Source organism: Aulonocara sp. 'chitande type north' Nkhata Bay, linkage group LG10, assembly GCF_057382095.1.
Source record: "Aulonocara sp. 'chitande type north' Nkhata Bay isolate Kocher_YH1m ecotype deep benthic linkage group LG10, A_spYH_male_GT1.1, whole genome shotgun sequence".
In the NCBI taxonomy this organism is placed as follows: Eukaryota; Metazoa; Chordata; class Actinopteri; order Cichliformes; family Cichlidae; genus Aulonocara; species Aulonocara sp. 'chitande type north' Nkhata Bay.
In genome coordinates this window covers 223,440-251,306 of record NC_141353.1, presented here as the reverse complement: position 1 = coordinate 251,306, position 27,867 = coordinate 223,440, and the positions used below count along the sequence as shown (strand labels likewise).

Sequence of the window (27,867 nt, the reverse complement as noted above, 5' to 3'; positions counted from 1 at the left end):
TCATAAAAGCACACAAGCAACATCCTTGGTCAGGAAGAGGGTAGACCCCCCCCCCCCCCCGGTGAGGAGGTCCAGCAGTTCATCTAAACAAAAAGCACTTAGACTAGAACAGACGTAGCTACGTTAATCCTACCATAAAACAATAAGACAAGGTACGACCTCTTCCCATGCTCCCAGGATGTAGCTTGTTAAAGATCACACAACCTATCACTACACAATTGATTATACACCTCTAAGAATATATGGTTAAATATTTCCTAATACAAATGACAATAATAAAATCTAAACCCATCAGGAAAAATATATATCACATGTGCAGGACACCTTAAACTAGTTTTTTAATTAAGCAGCAAGGCAGAACAAAGTTGGGGCTGTATCAAGACACGAGGACTAAACCCCAATTCAACCAGACCCAGAACTGATCCGGAATTAAAACAGGACTACTGAGGACTTAACCAAGACAGAACCAGAATCAGAACTAGATGATAGCAGCACTAAAAATTATCATAGACCTGCACTACACTTATTTTTTAATTCTACCAAAGTCCACTATTTAGATTGAGAAAAGTTTATATAATTATTTAGCCTTGTTGTGTAAACAAGCTGCATAACTTAATAAATATAGAATTTGAAAAATAACAAACCTAAAAAGAAACACTAGGTACGAGATACATGAGGACCTATGATACGGTGATACTTTTGGTAAACAACCATTTGACTAACATGTGTGTCTCACCTGCTCTTGTTCATCTCTGTTCTGTCCTCATTCTCCATCTCCCTCTCTCTCCCTCTCTGTTCCTCTCTCTCCCTCTTTGTGCTGACAATCATCAAATATACAGTTGAAACCAGATATTTACTCTTCAGATCAAAACACAAACATTTTTTTAATTGTAACATCAAATCAGACTAAATGTTTATTTTTTACATTGATAAATATAAAAAACATATTTGTTAACTTTAAGAGTAAAGAGAGAAACTATCTGTATTTCTTAATTATAAATGGCACCAAATTGTATTCAAACTGAGCCACACTTATGGAGCTCCACAGTTCTTTTCCTGGTGTTTTGGTTGACATGTCTTGATTTTCCCATGTCACAGAAACAGGCTCTGTGTTTTTGCCTTATATGCATCCACAGCTGTGCCACCAGTTTACTCACATGGACTCTACAAACCAATCAGAAGCTTCTTCAGCTCAGAATGGAATCGTCTGGAGTTTCTTATTAATTAACAAACTTAGTGTATATGTGCTCCTACATTTGATCAAAGTGATAAAAAATAGACAGCTCTGTCTCTCTTTATTCTGACATTCAACTAATTCAAAAGATGTTTCAATATTTATTTATGCAAAACAAGTTTACTCTAAATTGATGTTGTACAGTAAAAATGTTTTATGTTTTATCTCTAAAGTGTATGTAAATATCTGGTTACAAATGTGAATATCCTGCTGTGTACTGAAATCCCTCTTGTTTTGCATAGAAATATACTGAACAACATACAAAGCATAATATATAAAATAACATTTACCTGAGTTTTTTCTTTGAAAGAAGCCTCTAATGTCCATTCTTATATTTCAGTACATAACTGAAACCGATTTAGTCAGGGAGGGTAAGAACTGAAAATATGAAATAAACACACGTAAGCTAAGACTCTCTAAAAAAAATAGCATTTGTTCGGCTTTTCATTTCGCCATTTGTTGATTCACTTGAAGAGCGAGTAACGTAATATTGGTCAAGTGATCAGTTTGATATCAATCTTTCGTGATTCACCGTCATATTTACATTATTTGTACGGTACGAATGATTTGCTTTGGTACCTGCTCAAACTTAAGCTCTCCTTAGTATGGCTGGCTGCGTTTCTCTAACAGCGCACTCACGGGCAGCAGCGGCCCCGCCCTCTCGCTCAGTGTCTGAGCTCGGATCATACCAATATCAGGGGGATTCACGCACAGTCGTAAATTCCCACAGTGTGCACTATGTGCTTCGAATATTGTGTGTACTTTTTGTTTTATACAGTTGTCAGCCAGGCATCTAACTATGAAAAAATTACACTCCAAAAGACCCCGGGCTTCTGACAAAACAACCCGGGCTTAAGCCCAGTAAGCCACCCCCTCCTCCGCCCCTGCCACCAACCTTCCCATTAGTAGGTCACTTGCTCTATCACCTGACCTACAGTCACCCCGTTGTTGACACCATATCTAAAGGTGCATGGAGTATGAGGTCCTCTGCTATCATGTGTGGTTTCTTGCACTGGGCAATTCTATATGCAACTTTGTGAGATGTCATTGGTGCTTTGTCGTACTAATGGAGATTTTACGAAGTGTTTTTTCCCGTTGATGGCATTCTCCAAGTTTTCTTTGAAAGAACTAAACTAACGTATTAGTGTCACTAAGGTGTGATGTCTCCAATTGTATTCTTAATTTCTTTGGTCTGTCAGCTGCCAGTTTTCAAATATAAAATACACACAGGTCTCTCCCCATCTTCTACCGGACATTCACCTTGAAACCAAGAGCAAGATAAGCTTCATCAAAATTTATTTTTGGCTTATTATCAGCACTTGCCTCATTTGTCTCAGATGCAACACCTGTTTTTCTTTTCATAACTATCATATAATTCACCATTTCAACGGCCATCTACGGATGTGAGACCACTAAATGCACAGATTACTAATATAACTGAGGTGACTTTCTTTGTTCCACCATAAAAGTGATTCTGGTGTTAAGCATTAGTTCTGCATGACTTTTCTGTTATTTGGGAAGTATTTCTGCCAAGTAACCTATGCCCCACCTGTCATGACTCTACCACACACTTTGAGAATCACTGGACAAAACTATATTCAGTCCAGTTTCCTCAGCGATCAGCTGACTGTGACAGGAAGATGGTGCCTTTGCTCGGCTTGACTTCTACCTGCCTGCGTTTTATTGTATTTTATGCTATTATATTAGCCCTGACGTTTAATATATGGAGCTATGCTGCTGTGATTTATGACCAGTTTTCCTTGCTCCACATCAAAGAGTCTATGGAACGTCTTTATGATGATTGGGACAGTTATAGAAAAACTTTCCCCCCACCATTTGTGTGCTCTTCCACCTCACCGGATTACTTCTTGCTACTGGAAACGGTTGCTACTCCGGAGAATACACAGTCCTAGTCTTGTTAGACCTTACCTCAGCCTTTGATACAGTCAATCATACCATCCTGATACACAGACTGAGAGACCTGGTTGGGATGTCTGGCTCCGTTCTAGACTGGTTTTCATCTTATATATCTGAAAAGAGTTTTAGTGTGTCTGCAAACCAGATCATGTCGGAATCTACAGAGTTGTTGTGTGGAGTTCCTCAGGGCTCTGTGCTGGGACCTATTCTGTTCAACCCCCTGAGCGACCGTGGCTCAGGGGGTTGGGAAGCGCATCTGTAACCGGAAGGTTGCCGGTTTGATCCCCGGGCTCTCTGTCCTGGGTGTTGTGTCCTTGGGCAAGACACTTTACCCTCCCGCCTACTGTTGTTGGCCAGAGGGGCCGATGGCGCAATATGGCAGCCTCACTTCTGTCAGTTTGTCAATCCATTATTATTATAAGCTCTCCAATCTGATTAACTGTTTAACCAACATTAAACAATGGTTGAACAATAATTGCTTACAGCTAAACCTGGCCAAAACAGAAACTTTGATTATTTTACCAGACAGTGCAATACCTGATATTAAACAGCGACTGGGTGACTTAGGTTCCTCACAGAAACATAACCTCAGAAACCTGGGTGTTATATTTGATAAAGCTTTTTCTTTGGAGGGACATTTAAATCAGATAGTAAGAACCTGCTTTTTTCACTTGAGGAACATTTCAAAACTTAGATCCATCGTGTCTACAAGCGAACTCGAGATGATAATACATGCTTTTGTCTCTACAAGACTCGACTACTGTAACAGTCTGTTTACTTGTCTAAACAAGAAAAGGCTAGCTCGTCTGGTTGTCCAAAACTCTGCAGCAAGGCTACTGACCCGCTCAAACAAGGGAGCTCATATGACCCCTGTGTTAAAGTCCATGCACTGGCTACCAATCAGATTTAGGTTCCATTTTAAAATTCTAGTTTTAACTTTTAGAGCACTACAGGGACAACTACTGGTTGTGGTTTAGGGAGTAAAAATGAGGAGTATAATTAATAATTTTGCCTATGATAAATCAAGAAAATTTTGTAAGGCTGTTAAAGATCTAGGAAGGTCTTTAGCAGCCATTTCCCCCTTCAATTCATCATACAAATCATGTAAACAGGCACTTTGGGGAGCCCTTCTCTTTCACCCTGCTTCTCCAGCCAAAATCCAGAAGCCAAAGGAATAATCAGCAACACTCCTACCTTGCCAGAAGTAAGGTAGGATCCATGCGCTAGTATCCCCCAGTGTGGAACTTGAACACATTGAACTTGGAAACAAAGTCATCAATAGAAAGCTCAGCAATAGTTTTTGGGACTGCCTGTGCCCATTTTGGAGTTCATTTACCACATTAACTCCACGAGAAAGGCTACTTTTGAAAGGTGAAATGAATGTTTTATTTTTGTTCATGTTTTGTTATGAGTGAGAGTCAGAAAATCTCCACTTTTCCCACTCACCCAAAAAGATTTTACAGAAGGAACTAAAACTATCAGAAAGTCCAACAAGTTTATTTACACAACAAAGTTCCCCAATCAAAGACATTGGTTTCTAGTCAGCAACAAAATAATAATAATAATAATAACTTTATTTATAAAGCGCTTTCAAACAAAGTGCTGTACAACTATTTGAAACTAAAAAGATAAAAAAGAAATAAAAGCAATACATAGCAATACAGGTAAAAGACACAATACAAGTTAAAAACAGTAAAAATTTAAAAACTAAAAGCCATAGAATTAAGCCATGTAAGATAGGGTGAACAAATGTGTCTTCAGCTTAGTTTTAAAAACCTCCACAGAGCATGCCTGCCTGATATCTTGAGGGAGGGTGTTCCACAGAAACGGGGCACGAAAAGAAAAAGCACGCTCTCCAATTGTCTTTTTTTTGGCTCTAGGAACCTTTAGAAGGCCAGAATCCTGAGATCAGAGAGCACGGGATGGAACGTAAAGATGTAAAAGGTCGGAGAGGTATGAAGGTGCCAGTCCGTTTCCACACGCCCAAGTTTTTTACCTTGTCCCTACAATTTATGACACTGTCATCAATTCTCAAGATGAAATTTTGAGACAAGTGCTGAAATTTGTGTGGCCCAATGACCATCAACTCTGTTTTATCAGTATTTAGGAGCAAGAAATTATCCGATAACCAGGCCTTAATTGCAGATAGACAAGATTCTAGTTTAGAGACTTCAGCACAATTTTCAATGGTTAAAGGAACATAAAGCTGCAGGTCATCAGCGTAACAATGAAAGGTTACATTAAAAGAATGTAAAAGAACACCAAGAGGCAGCAGGTACATAGAAAACAGCAATGGTCCAAGTACAGAGCCCTGAGGGACCCCATGCCTCACTGCACAGGTCTCAGAGAGATCATTTTTAAAACTAACAGTCTGAGACCTCCCAAGCAGGTAAGCTCTCAGCCATGATAAAACATTTCCTGTAATTCCAATAAAATGTTCAAGCCTATCCAATAAAATGCAGTGATCCACAGTGTCAAACGCAGCACTTAGATCCAGCAGTAATAAAACTGAAGTGCGATCATTGTCTGCATTTACCAGCAGATCATTTACCACTTTGACTAAAGCTGTTTCTGTGGAGTGATTTGGTTTAAAAGCAGACTGAAATGCTTCAAACAGATTGCTTGTTAACAAATGCTCAGTGAGCTGCTTAAAAACCACTTTTTCAAAGACTTTAGATAAAAAAGACAGATGTGAGATGGGTCTATAGTTTGCGACCATGTCAACATCCAGTCCAGGCTTTTTCAAGACTGGCACTACCACAGCTGATTTAAAACATTCAGGGAAGACTCCAGTTGTCAATGAAGTATTTAAAAGAAACAGAATGTAGGGTCCTAGTACTGACCACAGTTCCTTTATAGCCCAGGCTGGTAGAGGATCCAAAGAACAGGTTGTACATCGAGCTGCTTTTACAACCTTAGTTAATCCAGACAGAGAAATAACCTTGAAGTCAGAGAACAGTTCATCAGCACCAACAGGCAAAGCAGCCAAGTAGTCTAATGAACAGCTTGAGGAGGGAGTAATATGCAGAGGTGGGACCAAGTCATTGTTTTGCAAGTCTCAAGTAAGTCTCAAGTCTTTATCCTCAAGTCTCAAGTAATGTCAGGCAAGTCCGAGTCGAGTCTCAAGTCACTGGTGTAAAAGTCCGAGTCAAGTCACAAGTCTTAAACTTTGAATTTCAAGTCCTTCCGAGTCTTTAAAAAAACCCGAAAAAAAGCATGTTGCAGTTATATGCTAAATGTAAATATTAGACCATGTAATTTTAAAATCTGTGTTTTTCTCAACACATGACAAAATAGTGAACTTAGAAAATATACACAAATTGTGAAATTGCACCTCTATAAAATGCAGCTCAATTAAACCTAGCTCCAAGAATAATTTTCACCGACAGTTCTGAGATAAGCTGCATGTTATTCTTGGATGCGGTTGTAGGACCGGCTTTAAAACCGCATGACAAAAATATCATACATATTAAAAAAAACTGTATCACCAACGTAGCCTGGACAACATTTGCTAGTTAGATGAAGTCAGCTATCTCATCGTAGCATATTTATATGCATATTTATAATTATACGGTTCTTGGAGTGAGTGCACACACTCATGAAGTTTAGTAACTTCAGGTCACTGCAACAAGCCCAGGTACAGTTTACCGACGGATGGGTGCAGGACCTTGAAATGCACCGTGTAGAACGAAAGACCATCGTACGTATCATAAGTTTACCAGTCTCACAAATTGTCGTCATAAATACACATTCATTAACCGTTTATTAATAGGACCTTTGAGCTCAACGGTAATTAATTAGTAGTGGAAATAATTTCTGGTACCCATCACAGAAATGTAGCAGTGACAATAATACTGTATGCTGTAATCGTACTGGGCAATTAGTGATACAAAAAACCTGTTTTATCCTGTGAATAAAAGTATATGTTTTTGTCAATGTACCATAATAACAGAGGCGAAACGCAATATTGTGTCAGGACAATTCACTATTTATGCACAATAAATAAATGAGCATAGCACGACAATTTCTGTTCAGCGCCAGACTTGCTTGTAACCTATATCACCAATTATGTTATGAAAATGACGTATTAACTACTAAAAAACACTGACCTTTGTGGAAATGCTTGACGCAGACTAACCTGTGAGCTGGAGTGTTCTGGGACGTTATATTTGATCTTTGAATGGCTGAAATCCAGGCCATCCATCGCGTCTTTGTTACTTCGGAAACATGGCTCGAACAATTTCTCTTCAAAGTCGTAATCCGATAACAACCGATCTCTTTACCCGTCGGCTTCCCGTGGCTGTCATGCGACCGGCTATTGCAGTTAATAATACAACAGCTTCTTGACATTTTTGTGTTTCTTTTTATCGCTGTGTGACTGATTTCAATTGAAAGCCTGCGTGCGCTAGTACCTCTTGCCACGAGTTCCCAGAATCCTTTGCGGTTTTACCCGTGAATGACGTCACATTTTCAATCTCTATATAATATGCATGTTAAGTTTTATATTTGGGGTGAAATATCAAGTCTTTTCAAGTAAACCAGTTCAAGTCCAATTCAAGTCCCAAGTCATTGGTGTAAAAGTCCAAGTCAAGTCACAAGTCTTAGAACATTTTTTCAAGTCAAGTCTAAAGTCATAAAATTAATGACTCGAGTCTGACTCGAGTCCAAGTCATGTGACTCGAGTCCACACCTCTGGTAATATGATTCCTAAGTATTGCAGCCCTGTCTCTGAAAAACGTAAGAAAGTCATGAGCTATCAAATTAGAACAGCAGAGAGTTGACTTACTCTCTGTAAGTTGCGACACTGTGTTGAATAAGAGTTTTGAGTTATGTTTATGACTCATGATGAGATTTGAGAAATAATTTGCTTTCGCTGCCGACATCGCTGATTGAAGAGAAGACAGTGAGTCCTTCCAAGCCTGGAGAAATACTTCTAGTCTGGAAGATCTCCAGTGACGCTCTGCTTTTCTACAATTTCTTCTCAAATTCAAGAGCTCCTCATTTAGCCAAGGCATAGGGTTCCTTTTTTGACATGTTAATTTCTTTACGGGAGCAACAGAGTCCAGTAGTTCAAGAAGTGTATTACTAAGGTTCGCAGTCAAGGTGTCCACACATAACTCCTGGGTAAAAATAGGGTCCAACACATCAGGTAGATGTAATTTAACTCTGCTTCGGGGCTAATATAACGAGATGATCTGAGGGGCAATCTTCCCCTCTCAGAAACTGGAGATTTAGGGATTAAAATATCAAATAAAATTGCTGAGTGGTCTAAGATAGGTAAAACACAATTTTCAGTCATTGATACATTCAGTCCGTAACCCAAGACAAGGTCTAGGGTGTGGCCCTTACGTGTTGGCCCAGACACAAATTGTGTGAAGTTTAAGGAGTCAATTACATTTAAGAAATCTTTGACCAGGGGTTTATCCTCACAACACAGATGAATATTAAAGTCCCCCACTATAACAATCCTTTCATAGTGAGCGATAAAACATGTCAAGAAGTCTGAAAATTCTGAAATAAACAAGTCATTATATTTAGGTAGATGACTATATTTAGAACCACAGGACAGCTTAAAGTCAGGAGTTGGGACTCAAATGAGGTAAAAACACCAGGACTGTCACGGACCGCCGGGGCAGACCGTGTGGAGTGAGTGGAGGACCCAAGAGCAAACAGAGGTGAGGACACAAAACCGGACTTAACAGAAGGCGAGCCTTTATTTAGGGCCGAAAACTTAAGGAACAAGGCAGCAAAGCAACTGAGGGAAAACCTGAACATAGACTGGGAAAACTATGGCTAAACAAAGTACAAACTAGGACTAGTTAAGGCTGGGAAACTATGACAAGGGGTAGGGGAGATAACACAGACGACGCGACGCAGACTACATGAAACACAGAGACTAAATACACATGAGGGATGATCAGGGGAAGTGGCCACACATGGGATCACAGCTGACACACATGAACCTAACGACAGGACAGGAGGGTGCAACTGAATACACTGACAATGAATACAGACTTACAAAGTAAAACAGGAAACATGGAAATTAGACATGACAAGAACTAAACATAACCACGCAGACAGGACTCATGACCCAGGGAAACTTAGTACAGGGGAGATGACATAACTGACAGCATGAACTTGACAGTACAAGACACACAGACATAAACACACGAAGGGCAAGGGAGACTTAATGCAAGGGTAATATATACAAATGGCTGGGCTACCTTAGAGAACCTAAACAAACAATAAACATCAAAATAGGCTAAACATAACACACTGGGTCACACGACCCAGGACCATGACAAGGTCTTTGATGATAGAGGCTACCCCGCCTCCCCTCCCAGACAACCTGGGGGAGCTGAAGAAGCTGGCATCGGAGGGGCAAAGTTCCAGCAAGGGTGCCACTTCACCAACGCGCAGCCATGTCTCAGTTAGGAGCATGACGTCCAGCTTATGAGTATCAAAAAAGTCCCGAAGAACATGAGTTTTATTTGATACAGAGCTTGCGCTTAAGAGAGCTAATTTAACTCTCTGTCCATCCGTGGTAGCAGGCAGTAGTTGTAGGTTGTTCATATTTGCTCCACCTCACCTCATATCCCGTCGGCATGGCGACCAATAAAGCACTGTCGGGTGAGCATGCTCCGATGACGTCGGGTAAACAGGAAGAAGGCAGCGCTGTTTGAGGCCAAAATAAAGTCCTAAACAGCCAGGGTCGCTGATGGTAAGGACCCGCCGCATCCGAGTTCTGACCCAAACACGCTTCCCAGAGCTCGTTCCGTGCATATGTCCATTTCTCCAGCGCTTCCGTTTCGAAGGATTCCAGGGGGGATCACGGCGATGCAGTTCCTCCGGTACCGACGCCAGAGGCGGCGGGAGTCCTCCACATCGCTCGCTAACGCTGGGAAGCTTCAGCAGTGAGTCACGGATATTAAGCAGCGTCTGTCGCTCATACACCAACAAAGAGTGGGTTTTTAAAACTAGCAGGGACACCACTAAGAACACAAAACATAAATATTGCAGAACCGAGAGACGGCATGCCATGACACCCGGCGCCATCTTTATCTTACAGTTATTTAACAAAACAGGTAATTCCACTACTATTTAGTGTCACAGAATCTCCCACAGAAAGCAAGACCTCTCTCTCCAGCCTCCAGGGTATTCTGCACAGAGGAACAAATCGATGGTAGAACACAGCAGCAAGCAAGAGAGCTAGGCAGTGAACCACTACCACTAACACTGGTTCCAACAAAGACTAAAGGCAATCCATATTGACTACACTGTAAAAAAAAAAATCCTAAAAAAACAGTAATTTTCCGGCAGCTGGGGCACCAAAATAATACCAGAAAATAACTTTCTCATAAAAATACGGTTATTTTCAGTAATGACAATACAGTTTGTTGCCCTAATTTTACATGTGATTTTGCCTTTTTCAAGTGCTTTTAAACATTAAATTATGAACATTTTAACGTGATTAAACAATGAAATTACCTATAAACAAGGTAAATTAATGCAGCAATATGAATAATAATACTTAAATGTACAGAAATATACAGTTAACAGTTGGTTTAAATAATAATAATGGATTGCATTTATATAGCGCTTTTCGAGACCCTCAAAGCACTTTACAATTCCACTATTCATTCACTCTCACATTCACACACTGGTGGAGGCAGCTACAGCTGTAGCCACAGCTGCCCTGGGGCAGACTGACAGAAGCGAGGCTGCCATATCGCGCCATCGGCCCCTCTGGCCATCACCAGTAGGTGGTAGGTGAAGTGTCTTGCCCAAGGACACAACGACCGAGACTGTCCGAGCCGGGGCTCGAACCGGCAACCTTCTGATTACAAGGCGAACTGCCAACTCTTGAGCCACGAACGTCCTAAATAATATTATTTGATGTAAAAAAAAAAAAGTTTATAAGAATCATTTTATATATTTTTCCATAGCATTACATTTGAATTTAACAGTTAAATTTTTCAAATAATGGACAAATATTTGTGAAATTATGATACATTTGTGAATGTATTTTAACAATCTACATATGCATATGTACAGACAAATATACTTAAAAAACAAGAAAATTATGTTTTATTACATTTACAGTGATTTTACGTTATTTTACATTTGAAATGTAAAATAACAGTCTATTTATGTAAATTTAATGATATTCTAGAAAAACAGTACAAAATTGTAAAATACACAGTAAAATACTTTTATATTACAATTTTGTTTTTTACAGTTTAGTCATCTGACCCAGGATTTGAGTTTGCCTGGACCTGTTAGTTATTTCTGTAAAGAGGTACAAGTTAATTTGTTATTTCCTGAGTGTATTATTTCGTTATGCTTTTGAGTTTGCTAGTTCTCAGTTTCTTGTTTAGTCGGTTCCCTTTCATTGCTAGCCTGTCTGTCTCTGTCCCAAGTTTCACTGTCTCTATCTCTGTCTCTCTCTCTCGGTCTCCCTCTCTCTGTACCTCGCTACATCTTCCTCAGTCATGTCTCTGTGTTTGTTTATCTGTTCCTTGAGGCTACGTCCACACATACACGGTATTTTTGAAAACGGAGATTTTCGGTTTTCATTTTAAAAAATAATCCCGTCCACACGGAAAGGCAGAAATGAAGGAAAACGCTGCTAGGAACATGCCAAAGCAACAGGTGGCGATATATTCCTAACCGTGCAGAAATGTTGGCCAATCAGAAGTCTAGAAGCCTCGGTGGGAAAAAGTAAACAAAGCTGGGGCATAGAAGCAGGACCGAGTCGTATGTGGGGATGGACAGTAACTGTGTGTATATGTAAGCATTTAAACACTGCAGAGAGTACAATTAACAGTAATAGTATTGTAGAAATTCATTTCACCGAAACAATAACGTGGCGCACAGTGTGACGTCAAAAAATGCGCACATCTTTGACGCTGCGTTTTCTCCGTTTTTCTCGTCCACACGTAAATGCAAAAATGGAGTTTTCAAAAATATCCACCCTGGCCGGAGTTTTTAAAAATCTCCATTTTCAGTGACCAAAAATGCCGTTTACGTGTGGACGAAAGGTGCAAACGCATAGAAAAATTTGCGTTTTCAAAAATACCTGGGTACGTGTGGACATAGCCTGAGTCTAGTTGTATATCTCAGTGTGTTTATGTTTCCTGTTTTATTTTGACAGTCCCTAGTCTCATGTGCGTCATGTTCATTTACTTCCTCTGTCTCATCAGTTAGATTATGTTCATCTGTGTTCCTCAGGTGTGTCCTCTCTGCCCTGATTTCCTTGTATATATTGTTCAGTCAGGCATTTTGACTAGAGACCGACCCACCAGGTACTACAAGAAAAGCCATAAAGCCTTTGAATGAACACAAATGGTGTTGTGACAGTGATGTACACTGTCTTGTCAAATCAAATCACTTTTATTGTCACATCACATGTGCAGGTACACTGGTACAGTACATGCGAGTGAAATTCTTGTGTGCAAGCTTCACAAGCAATAGAGGTGTGCAAAAATACAATAACATAAGAACAAGCAAAATATAAGAATGGGTAAATCTGAGAATTATATGCATAAATATATGTACAATATAAGAGTATATGCGCATTACTAAATTTCAATTTCAATTCAATTCAATTTTATTTATATAGCGCCAAATCACAACATAAGTCGCCTCAAGGCGCTTCATAGATACAGAGAAAAACCCAACAATCATATGACCCCCTATGAGCAAGCACTTTGGCAACAGTGGGAAGGAAAAACTCCCTTTTAACAGGAAGAAACCTCCAGCAGAACCAGGCTCAGGGAGGGGCGGGGCCATCTGCTGCGACCGGTTGGGGGTGAGAGAAGGAAGACAGGATAAAAGACATGCTGTGGAAGAGAGACAGAGGTTAATAACAGATATGATTCAATGCAGAGAGGTCTGTTAACACATAGTGAGTGAAAAAGGTGACTGGAAAGGAAAAACTCAATGCATCATGGGAATCCCCCGGCAGCCTATGTCTATTGCAGCATAACTAAGGGAGGATTCAGGGTCACCTGGTCCAGCCCTAACTATATGCTTTAGCAAAAAGGAAAGTTTGAAGCCTAATCTTAAAAGTAGAGATAGTGTCTGTCTCCCGAATCCAAACTGGAAGCTGGTTCCACAGAAGAGGGGCCTGAAAACTGAAGGCTCTCCCTCCCATTCTACTTTTAAATACTCTAGGAACAACAAGTAGGCCTGCAGAGCAAGAGCGAAGTGCTCTAATAGGGTGATATGGTACTACAAGGTCATTGAGATAAGATGGGGCCTGATTATTTAAGACCTTGTATGTGAGGAGCAGGATTTTGAATTCAATTCTGGATTTAACAGGAAGCCAATGAAGGGAAGCCAAAACAGGAGAAATATGCTCTCTCTTTCTAGTCCCTGTCAGGACTCTTGCTGCAGCATTTTGGATTAGCTGAAGGCTTTTCAGCGAGTTTTTAGGACTTCCTGATAATAATGAATTACAGTCGTCCAGCCTGGAGGTAATAAATGCATGAACTAGCTTTTCAGCGTCACTCTGAGACAGGATATTTCTAATTTTAGAGATGTTGCGCAAATGGAAGAACGCAGTCTTACATATTTGTTTAATATGTGCATTGAAGGACATGTCCTGGTCAAAAATGACTCCAAGGTTCCTCACAGCGTTACTGGAGGCCAAGGTAATGCCATCCAGAGTAAGAATCTGGTTAGATACCATATTTCTAGGCTTTTCAGGGCCGAGTACAATAACCTCAGTTTGATCTGAATTAAGAAGCAGAAAGTTAGCGGCCATCCAGGTCTTTATGTCTTTAAGACATTCCTGCAGTTTAACTCATTGGTGTGTGTTATCTGGCTTCATGGACAGATAGAGCTGGGTGTCATCTGCATAGCAGTGAAAATGTATGCTATGTCTTCTAATGATACTGCCTAAGGGAAGCATGTATAATGTAAACAGAATTGGTCCTAGCACTGAACCCTGTGGAACTCCATAATTAACCTCAGTGTGTGAAGAGGACTCTCCATTTACATGAACAAACTGGAGTCTATTAGATAGATATGATACAAACCACTGCAGCACAGTACCTGTAATACCTACAGCATGTTCTAATCGCTCTAATAGGATATTATGGTCGACAGTATCGAATGCTGCACTGAGGTCTAGCAGGACAAGCACAGAGATGAGTCCACTGTCAGAGGCCATAAGAAGATCATTTGTAACCTTCACTAAAGCTGTTTCTGTGCTGTGATGAGCTCTGAAACCTGACTGAAACTCTTCAAATAAACCATTCCTCTGCAGATGATCTGTTAGCTGTTTGACAACTACTCTTTCAAGGATTTTTGATATGAAAGGAAGGTTGGAGATTGGCCTATAATTAGCTAAGACTGCTGGGTCTAGAGATGGCTTTTTGAGTAAAGGTTTAACTACAGCTAGCTTGAAGGCCTGTGGTACATAGCCGATCATTAGAGATAGGTTGATCATATTTAAGATCGAAGAATTAATTAATGGCAGGACTTCTTTGAACAGTTTTGTAGGAATGGGGTCTAAAAGACACGTTGATGGCTTGGAGGAAGTAATTATTGAAGTTAACTCAGAAAGATCAATTAGAGAAAAAGAGTCTAACTTTACACTAAATGTGTATACTAAATATGTATATCTACGTGTGTGTGTGTGTGTGTGTGTGTGTGTGTGTGTGTGTATGTATGTATGTATGTATGTATGTATATATATATATATATATATATATATATATATATATATATATATATATATATATATTTATTTATTTATTTATTTATTTATTTTTATTTTTTTTAATTAAATAGAATAAACAATAAATTAAAATATACAGAGGTTTGCAGTTGGACATGTGCAAAACAAGTAGCATTCATATACAGTATGGAAATAGTAAGGTTTGTCGGTCGTACACAAGGAGACATGTGCTACTCGTGAAAAAATAAAGGAAAAGTAAAATTAAACACAAAAACCAGCTGTTGCTTGGGGGAGCTTGCGACGAGGCTGTCATACTCGGCGCCGTATGATTTCTATACATTTTACATCAGATGAAAACATTGGTTGTAAGGTTCAGATAATTATTTATTAAAAGCTAGACATTTAAATGAGAATAAGAAAGAAAAGTATTTCTTTGTGCCCCCCTTTCCCTGTTAATACCCTACCTGGCCCCCTGGCAAAACTTTGCTAGACCCGCCCCTGCACAGTTACCAGCTGTCAGCTACATAGAAAAGGATCCTGGTGTTATTTGTCTCTCAGAAACAGTTCATAACTTCCCTTCAAGTCATTCATGTCGCCTAAAATGTAAACCTGTTTCTCCATCACCTGTTCATGATGATTCACTGATGATTCAGTAAGGACTAGTGATGGTAAATTTGATTCTTTTTATTGAATCGAGCTTTGAAGTGAATCGGATTTTTTGAGTCAGTTGACCAGAGAGTGCAAAAAATGTACATTTTCACTCAAACTTAATTTGTTTCTCTTTTCATGTAAATCCTACTGCTAAGATGAATGATTCTAAAAGAAAACAACTATTTTATAGAGCAAAAAACAGCAAAAACATTTCTAAAATTAAGCAATTTCCTATCAAAATTGCTTAATAAACATTTATTTTGTTTATTTTTATTTTATTAGTATTTTCCTTAAATGTGTCAAATATATATTTTCTCATCTAAATGTCCACTGAGCTGTGAGCCAGGGGGCGGTAATGCGCCTTAACATTGGTTGCCAACCAAGAAGAAGAAGAAGAAGCTGTGAGCTAGGAGGGAGGGAGGGGGTGAGTGATTCGTTCGCTCTATGATTCAGCACAGGAGGGAGGGGGTGAGTAGCTCAAATGTGCTGTTAGCATGTTAGCACAGCGATGCTACTGTGAACCGAGGAGCTATTGTCTTAATGTGAGCTTCTACTCCAGTTTTCTTCCAGTTCAGAGCAGAAATTTTTTTGTTAAGATACTGGATGTTGTGTTTTTCTCCACAATTTAAATTATAAGCTAGATACATTACTGTTAACGGCAACAGGGATGAGTCAGTGAGTCAGTTGGGCTTGTGAATCATGATTCATGAGTCAGTAAAGTGATTCTCGAGTATTGAACGATTCGTTCATGATTCGCGCATCACTAGTAAGGACATCTCTTGTTTTCATGTTCACATTTCCCTCTCACCACATATCCAAACCGATATCAACACCAGCAGCTTTTATGGCTGTGGCTCCAGCAAACATCAGCTGATACTAGAAAGTAATATTAAATCAATTCTAACAACAGCTTATCAAGCATAAACCTGCTGCTGTTGTTTAGCATGACATCCACTGGTTTCCTCTTTCTGGCGCAAAGTGGGCGATAAACAAACGAGAGAAAAGCCAATCAGCTGATCACTGATCAGTTTCATGATTGAAGCAGCAACAAGAGAGGGAGGGGGAGAGAATGAAAGAAGAAGAAACAGGTGTGCAGCAACGACACAGACTAACTCCAGCTTTGAGTCTTTTTTTTCACTCTAGCTGAAGTACCTCAATACCATTTTATTCTATTTGTCTGTGATAAGATTGTTTTCAGAGCCATTGCCCAAGCAAGGGGGAGGGTGCATCCGACCTCCTCGTCTGTAATTGGTCCAGCAAACAAAAAATTACCATCGGCCCACCAGGCAAATGCCCAGTATCCCCGATGGCCAGTCCAGCTGTGGTTAGTGGTCTGTATTTTTCTGCAATTCCAGCAATAAAGCTGCTTTGAGTTGTGTTCTCCTTAACTTTTCGTGCCACACACAGCTGGAGACAGAGTTTTAATTCATTTGAAAGCCTTTTATTATTATTATTTTAAAGTATTACTTTTGTTGTATTAATATCCCTTAATAAGTCCTCGAGCCATTTTTCAGCCACTGCGTTTTTTAATTTCAAGCCATTTTCACTGTGTTGAATAAAATATAGCCAAACTTGCCAAACATATTTTTATTTTATTTTAAAATTGTGGTCTAAATTCATTAGATTAGCCTAAAATGGCTAAGCTACAGAAATGCATCCACCTTTAGTCCTCGTGGCAAAAAACGCCCCATTGAAAACCATCATAAACCCTATTTTTCATCCCAAATTTATCATAACATAAATGAATGCAGTTCTGAACTTTTCTGGGGAGTCGGGGGCTTACATTTGTAATTTTTTTTATTTGGCCAGCAGGTGGCGCCATGTTTTCACATTTAAAGCAATGGTCCAAAATTCATTATTTTTCCCACTTTTTTTGTTGACTACAATGATTTTTCTGTCACTATCAATGCTGCACAATGGCATGTGTGTTTTTAAAAAATAATAAAGGTCTTTTTGCCTAAAAAAAATAAAATAAAGATCTTTGTGCCAAAAAAATTTTTTTTTTTGGACATTTTTGTGTCTAATTTCAAAAATCTTAAAATGCCACACTGCAATAAAAACAAATAACTATAAAAGCTAGAACCAAAACCAAATCTGACTTTATTTGGCTTCAAACTCAGATTGTTGATGCAGACTTTTTATGAGAATAAATGAGAATAAGCCGTAGTGCTGAAGTATGTCATTTTGACGACTTTTCCTGTCTGCACAGAAAACGTGCCCATAAACGCACAGAGTAGGAGTATGAGAAAATGTGAGGATACAGGAGAGTGATTAGACAATTGTCCTTCACAGATGATTTATGAGATTCATGACGGATATTTCAGAGGCAGAAACGATTCGACACTGTACCCAGGGGAGAGGAGATCATAAACAAGCTGTTCAATGTACTTAGAAAAATGGAAAAATAACTTGATTTCTGGCACATCCGGTGATTGACACAGCGGCCGAACTATATATATACAGTTTTGGGGAGTAACGGAATACATGTACCGCCGTTACGTATTTAAAATACAAAATATGAGTAACTGTATTCCGTTACAGTTACCGTTTAAAAAGGTGGTATTCAGAATACAGTTACTTTGTTGAAATAAAAGAATTACACGGCGGTCTTTCCCTGTTTCATATGGTAGGCTATGCCCTCTCTATCTCTGGTAATTCCACGCTGATGGAAACCCAAACAAAACATTAAGAGGCTCAAATGACTGTGTCTCAATCTCGTGTCTCATAATGACGTGAAGAAATATTTTTTAAAATTATTTAATATGATGGCAATAGGCAGAGTGTTACAGGCATCGCCCTAAAGAATGTAGCCTCATGGGCAGTGTAGTCTGTGCTGCAGGGAGAATGGACTGTCATACCCGTTATGTGTCTGTGAGCGAGGGAGGGAGAAAAAGGAGAGTGGAAAAGTACGAGTTGTCACCGACCAGAAACGGGAGCTGGAAGCATGTAAATATAATAATAACCACTGCAGCACAAAAGAGTTCCTGACGAGCCCGGTTGTAAGTAAGCTATTAAGACTCGACTGTACACTGTGTTTGTGTTTTCCTCTGAAACAATAAGTTCCGTTGGAGCAGCCTTTCAACACCTCTCTCTGTCTCTCGCTAGCAAAGTTGACCCACACAACAAAGTAAAGGTAGTTTTCGGCTACGAGCCCGACACGGAATACATTTTAATAGTAACCTTCCCAACACTGTGTGTGTGTATATATATATATATATATATATATATATATATATATATAAGATAAGATAAGATAACCTTTATTAGTCCCACACGTGGGAAATTTGTTTTGTCACAGCAGGAAGTGGACAGTGCAAAAGTTATGAGGCAAAAATTAGGATACAATAAGAATAAATACAGTACACAACTGTACAGAATAGAATAAAATAAAATACTATATACAGTATAATAAAATAAAATAAATATACAATAAGATAAAAATAGAATACAAATACAAATGCTATATACAACTGAGTAAAAATACAACGATGCCAGAAAAGATTATTGCACTTAGTGTTATTGCACATGTGTGGATGTGTGTGCTTGATCAGTTAAAGTCTTTATTATGGAGTCTGACAGCAGTGGGGAGGAAAGACCTGCAAAATCTCTCCGTCCCACACCGTGGGTGCCGCAGTCTCCCACTGAAGGAGCTGCTCAGTGCTGTCACAGTCTGCTGCATGGGGTGGGAGACGTTGTCCAACAGGGATGACAGCTTAGCCACCGTTCTCCTGTCACTCACCACCTCCACTGGGTCCAGAGGGCATCCTAGAACAGAGCTGGCCCTTCGGATCACCCTGTTCAGTCTCTTCCTGTCCCCGGCAGAGATGCTGCTGCCCCAGCAGACCACGCCATAAAAGATAGCAGAAGCCACCACAGAGTCATAGAATTTCTTCAGGAGTGGGCCCTCCACTCCAAACGACCTGAGTCTCCGCAGCAGGTACAGCCTGCTCTGCCCTTTCCTGTAGAGGGCGTCTGAGTTATGAGTCCAGTCCAGTCTGTTGTTCAGATGAACACCAAGGTACCTGTAGCTGTCCACAGCCTCAATGTCCATACCTTGGATGTTCAGTGGTTGCAGTGGAGAACGCTTGTGCCTGCGGAAGTCTACCACCAGTTCCTTGGTTTTACTGGCGTTGATCTGGAGGTAGTTCAGCTGGCACCAGTCCACAAAGTCTTGGGTCAGTCCTCTGTACTCCTTGTCGTCCCCATCAGTGATGAGGCCGACTATTGCAGAGTCATCAGAGAACTTCTGCAGGAAGCACTGGGTGGAATTGTGGGAGAAGTCTGCAGTGTAGATGGTGAAGAGGAACGGAGCCAGAACCGTTCCCTGTGGGGCCCCCGTACTGCAGACGACCCTGTCCGACACACAGCCCTGAGTCCTCACATACTGTGGTCGGTCGGTGAGGTAGTCCAAAATCCAGGTAGTGAGGTGATGGTCCACTCCAGAGTTCACCAGCTTGTCCTTTAGAACTGAGGGAAGAATGGTGTTGAAGGCACTGGAGAAATCAAAGAACATGATTCTCACAGTGCTTCCAGCGGTCTCCAGGTGAGCGAGGGAACGATGTAGGAGGTGAATGACGGCATCATCCGCTCCAATGCCAGGCTGGTAGGCAAACTGAAGTGGGTCCAGTGATGAGCTTATTAGGCGCCAAAGCTGAGCCAGGACCAACCGCTCCAGGGTCTTCATCAGGTGGGATGTCAGAGCCACCGGCCTGTAGCTGTTGAGGTCCTTGGGGCGTGAAGTCTTTGGCACTGGTACAACACAGGAGGTTTTCCAGAGCTGTGGGACTCTTCCCAACCTCAGGCTCAGGTTGAAGAGGTGCTCCATCACCCCACACAGTTGGTCCGCGCAGGACCTGACGACCCTCGAGCTGATGCCATCTGGGCCCGCTGCCTTCTTGCCATTAATCCTCCTCAGTTCCCTCCTAACCTGGGTGGTTGAGAGAGACAGGCTGGAGCCTTGTGTTGAGTGTGTGTTGGAAGCTGTTGTTGGGGGTGGGGGGGAGTGAGCAGGGTGAATAGAGGAGGTGTGAAGTGTCTGAGGTGGAACAGCAGCAGTGGGGGTGGGTGAGTCTGCAGCCGATGTTGCAGACTGCCTCATGGCTAAGTCAAATCGGTTGAAGAAATGATTCAGTTCATTTGCCCATCTCACATCCCTCCCAGGCAGAGAGTTCTGCTGTTTGTGGCCCGAGATGGTTCTGAGGCCTCTCCAGACTTCACCAACGTTGTTTTGCTGAAGCTGGTTCTCCATCTTCTGCCTGTAGCTGTCCTTCCCATTCCTTATCAGTCCCCTCAGCTCTCTCTGCACCCTTTTCAACTCCTCTTTGTCTCTGGACATGCAACTATATTCAGCTGTGCACAGCTCCTAAGGGATCAAGTTTATGACCATACGGGAGGCGCAGAATAGCGAAATATGGACAGAGGAAATTCGTGCTACTCACGTGGGCTGCTCACTTTGGCCGGTGTTTACAGGTCAAAGAATGAAACAATCCTTTGCCTCTCGAGTGGGAAATCCGGGCTACGATGTCCCACAACAGGTTTCATCACATCAGGACGCTGCGCTTGACGGCATGATGACAGGCGATGCCGATGACATGAAGACAAACTATACCAACGGCTGCCAGATGGCTGCCTTCATAGTGTGGGCGCACCACCTGCAGATGCTGTGCGTCCAGACAGAGACCTGTTTGGATGAAAAACTCGTCCCATTCAGAGGCAGGTGCAGCTTCAGGCAGTACATTCCAAAAAAGCCGGTGAAATATGGTATAAAGATTTGGGCAAAAAGGTACGTGTCATTACGTGTCAGTTACGCACGCATTTTTTTCATTCTTGCCCATTCTTGTCCAAAATATACACAGGTTTTTTTTCTTTTCTTTTGTTTTCATTTTTTGTTAGGTTGTTGGCACCTACTCCTGCAGGAGGAGAATAAATCGGTGGCTTCCACAACCTCCTTGGCGTCTCATTTTACAGTGACTGTGTGGACTATATTGTGGACATAAATCGAGCCAGTCTGGCAGTAGAGGAAATGACATTTCTACATTCCCAACAACATAAATGTTGAAGTTTATCCTTCTAAAATAAATGTTTTTCTGGTTCAAAGTGATCTTGTATTTTTATTTACATATTTTTTTTATTTTATTTTAAAAAACAACAAGGCAATAAGCATTTAGTGGTGGAAAAACGTGAAAACATGATATTTACTGCCCCTGCAAAAAAAAAAAAAAAAATGATGGATCAAAATGAATGTTGGTGGCAATTTTTGTCCCATATAAAGGCCTAATTATAATAACAATCAAATATTACTTCAAATGTATTTTCTGGAAAATTTTTAAGTTTTTTGTTTTTTTCGGCTAAAAAACCAGTGCGCTCATGTAAAGAAACTGGGATTTAAAGGGTTAAAACCCCCGAAATATAATTAAAACTTTATATATTTCAGGCAGAAGTAGTTTTAAAAGACTGACTCATTTAAAGTGGAAAAAAATATTAATATATAACATTTTTATAGCACTTTTTTGGGCGTGGCCGTTTTTTGGCTCGAGGATCAAAGGTGGATGTGTTTTTGAGGACTTAGGGTTAAAGTATTTTATTATTTTATTATTTGTTGTTACCTATCATCCACCTGGGCTTTTGTACTTTACTTCTCAGACTTTCTTATCTGATTTAGTGCTCAGCTAAGAGAAAATAATTATTGTTGGTGAATTAAACATCAGTGCAGATACTGAAAATGACAGCATCAAGATGGCCTTTAATTGATTATTAGGCTCAATTGCCTTTGCTCAAAACAGAATAGAACTAACCCACCACTTTAATCACACTCTGGATCTTGTTCTTAAACTATGTTTAAGGATATAATTCTGCCACCTACTTCTTCTTAATTGCCATGCACCAACACAGTGCATTGCAGCAATATCTTTGTGCAATATCTCTAAAATTAGAAGCATCCTGTCTCAGATTTATGCTGAAGAACTAGGTCGTGCATTTTTTACTTGTAGGCTGAACAATTGTAATTCATTACATGCATGGAGAGTACTGACAGGGACTAGAAAGAGAGCAGATCTTGCTAATCCTGGCTTTTCTTCATTGGCTCCCCGTTAAATCCAGAATCACATTTAAAAACCTTTTCCACACATACAAAGTGTTGAATAATCAGACCCCATCTTATCTTAAAGACCTCATAGTACCATATCACCCCAAAGGAGCACTTAACTCTCAGACTGCTGGCTTACTTGGAGTTCCTTTGGGGATAAATAAAGTCTCTCTGATTCTGATTCTGTTCCTGGGATATTTAAAAGCAGAATTGCAAACAGAGCTTTTAGCTTTCAAGCCCCTCTTCTGTGAAACCATCTTGGATTTGGGAGACAAATGCCCTCTCTACTTTTAAGATTAGGCTTAAGATGTTCCTTTTTGAGGGCTAGATTAGGTCACCCTGACTCCTCCCTTAATTAATTCTACAATAGGCTTGGGCCACTGGGGGCTTTCCACGATGCACTGAGAATTCTTCATTCATCTCTTTTTACTCACTATGTGTTTATACAACACTCTGCAGGTAGTTATTATTAATCATCAGTCTCTCTTACTGTCTTACTCCCCTCACCTCCAACTGGTTGCAGCAGATGACTACCCCTCCTTGAGTCTGGCTTCCTTCACACTGTTGCCAAAGTGCTTGCCCCTAGGGGGTCATCAGATTGTTGGGGTTTTCTCTGTTTTCTCTGTATAATTGCAGGGTCTTTACCTTAGAGTATAAAATGCTTTGAGGCAACACTGTTGTTGTGATTTGACACTATATAAATAGAACTCAGTTGAACAAACTGAATTGAAAAAGAGCAACCAAAAGAACAAAAAAAAGTTCCCCAAAGCAATGCTTTGAGCTATTATAAATTCAAAATCCTGCTCCTCACATACAAGGTCTTAAATAATCAGGCCCCATCTTATCTTAATGACCTTGTAGTACCATATCACCCTATTAGAGCGCTCCGCTCTCGCTCTGCAGGCCTACTTGTTGTTCCTAGAGTATTTAAAAGTAGAATGGGAGGGAGAGCCTTCAGTTTTCAGGCCCCTCTTCTGTGGAACCAGCTTCCAGTTTGGATTCGGGAGACAGACACTATCTCTACTTTTAAGATTAGGCTTAAAACTTTCCTTTTTTCTAAAGCATATAGTTAGGGCTGGACCAGGTGACCCTGAATCCTCCCTTTGTTATGCTGCAATAGATGTAGGCTGCCGGGGGATTCCCATGATGCATTGAGTTTTTCCTTTCCAGTCACCTTTCTCACTCACTATGTATTAATAGACCTCTCTGCATTGAATCATATCTGTTATTAACCTCTGTCTCTCTTCCACAGCATGTCTTTATCCTGTCTTCCTTCTCTCACCCCAACCGGTTGCAGCAGATGGCCGCCCCTCCCTGAGCCTGGTTCTGCCGGAGGTTTCTTCCTGTTAAAAGGGAGTTTTTCCTTCCCACTTTCGCCAAAGTGCTTGCTCATAGGGGGTCATATGATTGTTGGGTTTTTCTCTGTATCTATGAAGCGCCTTGAGGCGACTTTTTTTGTGATTTGGCGCTATATAAATAAAATTGAATTGAATTGAATTGAATTATACTGAGAAGTATTCTGATATTTGGCAGGTGAATGAGTGTTTGTCAAAACATTCAAATATTCCAATAAGCAATGTTTCATTTGTACATAATTCGATACAGAACACGACCATCTCTCACTGTTAGAATGTTTTAGACAAATCACCAATTATGACAGTCTTCTCGTTTTGTGCATCCAATTGTTTAAGTGGTTATTGTGCTGCTTTTGGTCTTGTCACTACCACAGGTCGCAGTGGCAAAGATGCGAAACACACAACAAGTGTATGCTCTGAAGATTATGAATAAGTGGGACATGCTGAGGCGAGGAGAGGTACACAAGCACAGATAACCTCACATTCACAACACTAAGAATAGGGTTATGACAACATAATGGGGACTCAAACTTTAAATCTATAAGGTTTTTGTTATTGATAATTCAGCATTATATTTTTCTGCCTGCTGCTTTTCATTTGTCTGGCATCGAGTTCTCTTCATGCTTTACACAGACAGCATGTTACCAAGAAGAGAGGGAAGTTTTGTTAAGGGGTGACAGACGCTGGATCACAGAGTTGCACTATGCCTTTCAAGATGATAACTACCTGGTATGTTTATACATGGTCAATCAGATAAATATGTTTTACAAATGTGTTGTCTACATTTTAGCATTTTATATTTAACTTGAATCCGATTACTAATTTTCACAACCTTCCAATCCCTTCTCACTCAGTACCTGGTGATGGATTATTATGTAGGTGGAGACCTGCTGACTCTCCTCAGTAAATTTGAGGATCGGATCCCTGAGGACATGGCTCAGTTCTACTTGGCAGAGATGGTTATGGCCATTGACTCAGTCCATAGACTGGGTTATGTGCACAGGTAGACTGCTTATTGATTTTTTACTTTTTTTTTTTTCTTATTTAGGGCTACAGTCATACACAGCAAATCCAGCATGTCCAAATTAACACTGTCGGATTTGATTTCAACACTATTAAAGTGTCTATATGGGTCCACACCAGAGTGTTAATTTAACTCTTTTTGGAGAGTTGGTACGTTAACTCTGATTTAGTGTTAAACACCAAATCTGTCTGGAGTTGATAATTTAACACTTGGTGTTAAGAGTTTATATATTAACTCTCAAAGAGTATTTTAGTTTAACTACATAAGAGTTATCTTCTAATTCATTCTAAAAAGCGGGAATTTTACTGTTCTGAACTTCTAGAAATTTATTTTGGAAATAAACATTTACTAAAAAGATGCAATGGTTTTTGAAAAACATTTATTCTGAACTGTGCAGCACAATTTCAAAACATTTTCTGAAAGATGTAACAGTATACATGTTCTCACTTTCATTAGAATTTTGTTTATCAAAAGGTCTGACATGGTAAATGCAAATAACAGCATTCTCATCACTTATTTCTTCAATACAATATGCATGTCCTTCATTCATCCCTTTGTGGAACTTCAACGCACTTCTGCTCTCCCCCATATTCCATCTTCACAAGCATATCCTGTGCGGAGATCGAATAAAAATTAGTTGACACTAATTAATGGCACAAATAATCCAGTAAACAATTGCAGCACAGTAAAAAAAAAAGGAATCCTCTTTGAGCCATTACTTGCGTAAAGTATTTTCCCAAAAGACAAGGACACAGGCAACAGGTAATACTGAACTAAATGTAAAACCTCAACCTTTTTAATTTTTACCTAAACCGTGTGCACAAAACTCTGGAGGGATCTATGCTAACGTAGAACCCAGTCAGGACGTCAGCTACTGCTGTTTGCTCGTTTTTTTTTTTAATGGGCGATCGTTTTCAGGCTTCAAGTAGCACCATTATACCAACATTTCACATTCTAGACATTGTTTTAGGTGTATTTGACCAAAAGTTTGACTGAAAATTCACATGCAAGCTTTTTTTCAAGGCTGTGGTATTTGCCCGCAAACAATACCTTTCAGCTAGCTAAAACAGAATATTATGCTATCAGCGAGCAACATGGCTAATGCCTTTCACACAGCTTTGTCTCAACTCCAAAGAGCCACAGAAGTAAAAGCTCATAATAATAATTGAAACAATCTTTGAAAAATGACTTACCAAGCATGGCAAACAACTCAAATATGTAGAGCAAAATGTTCTGAAACGGCTTCACTTCAGCTTCGATTGGAGCCGTGCTGGGGGCGGAGTCTGTGAATTTACTCTGTTGGTGTCATAGCCCCTGTAGGAGTTCAGAGTTAAGAGGTCAAGAGTTAATGTTTCCATTGTAACACCTCCAGATTTGACAGAGAAACACTCATTTTTAACACTTGATTTTAACTACTATCATTTTACACCTCAGAGTTACATTAAAAGAATGTGACTCTGCTTAGAGTAAAATTAACTCTACTTTTGCAAGAAGACTATTAACACCAAAACATTTAACACTTTTGAATTTGCTGTGTACCGAGTTTGCAGAGAAACATTATCTAAAATATATGTATCAGAGATATGAGGTTCAAATATTAATATTAGCTCTTTCCTAAAACTGACTAACATAAACAAACTATAATCATTTGATCATAATGACTTTTTTTGTTAATGAAAGCTGACATTTAGAGGTTAAATAGCCCTATTTACCTGTTTTCTTACACAGAGACATCAAACCTGACAACATCCTGTTGACAGCTGATGGGCATATTAGACTGGGAGACTTTGGTTCCTGTCTGAGGCTACTTGATGATGGGATGGTGAGAGTTCATTGTGTGCAAGTAACAACGGACAGACAGACAGACATTAGTTTTCACAAAAAAAGATGTGCATAAAAAGCAACACTGTCTCCTAAAAGTAGTGCTCTCATACATTCTCAGTTACATTCTTAAACTAACTCATAGCAACAGTCTAGTTTTACAGTAAAGATTACAATATGTCACGCAATACCTGGAGAGAGGAAGGTCTGCACATCCCTTGACCCGGACAGGGCTGGACTGGGACAAAAAAATCGGCCCGGGCATTTTGACTAGAGACCAGCCCACCAGGTATTATAGGAAAAGCCATGAAGCCTTTGAATGAACACAAATGGTGTTGTGACAGTGATGCACACTGTCTTGTTGGTATATATGTATGTTTTCTATACATTTTACATTATGACCACTCTGGCTGTAAGAGTCAGATAATTATTTATTAAAAGCTAGACATTTTAAATGAGAATAAGAAAGAAAAGTATTTCTTTGTGCCCCCCAATCCCTGTTAATGCCCTACCTGCCCCCCCTGTAAAAACTTTGCTAGACCCAGCAAACATCAGCTGATACTAGAAAGTAATATTAAATCAATTCTAACAACAGCTCATCGAGCTTAAATCTGCTGCTGTTGTTTAGCGCGACATCCGCTGGTTTTCTCTTTCTGGTGCAAAGTGGGCGATAAACAAACAAGAGAGAAAAGCCAATCAGCTGATCATTGATCAGTTTCACGATTGAAGTAGCAACAGGAGAGGGAGGGAGAGAGAATGAGAGAAGAAGAGGCAGCTGCGCAGCGTAAAGACACTTAATAACTCCAGCTTTGAGTCTTTTTTTCATTCTAGCTGAAGTACGGGACAAATTGTGTTCCTTTTCAACTCAATACCATTTTCTTCTGTTTGTCTGTGACAAGACTGCTTTCAGAGGGAGGGCGCATCTGACCTCCTCGGCTGTAATTAAAAAAACAAAAACAAACAAACAACAACAACAACAAAAACTCAGTTTACTTGTCATGGAGCTTCCTTATTTGTTCATTTTTAAGACAGGACTAAAAACACGCAGCGATGATTTTGCTACATTCTAGTATTTCCTTGAAGCAGGTCATGGCT

At 40.0% G+C, this 27,867-nt stretch overlaps 1 protein-coding gene across 1 annotated transcript in view; it reads left to right on the top strand.

The window, feature by feature from the left end:
* Positions 1-27,867, top strand: part of dmpk (DM1 protein kinase) — a 93,438-nt gene that overhangs the window by 41,483 nt on the left and 24,088 nt on the right. The window contains exons 3-6 of the mRNA XM_086307645.1: positions 24,302-24,385; positions 24,561-24,656; positions 24,782-24,930; positions 26,680-26,773. Of these exons, the coding sequence (XP_086163771.1) occupies positions 24,302-24,385; positions 24,561-24,656; positions 24,782-24,930; positions 26,680-26,773 (423 nt within the window). The remainder of the gene's footprint in view (positions 1-24,301; positions 24,386-24,560; positions 24,657-24,781; positions 24,931-26,679; positions 26,774-27,867) is intronic.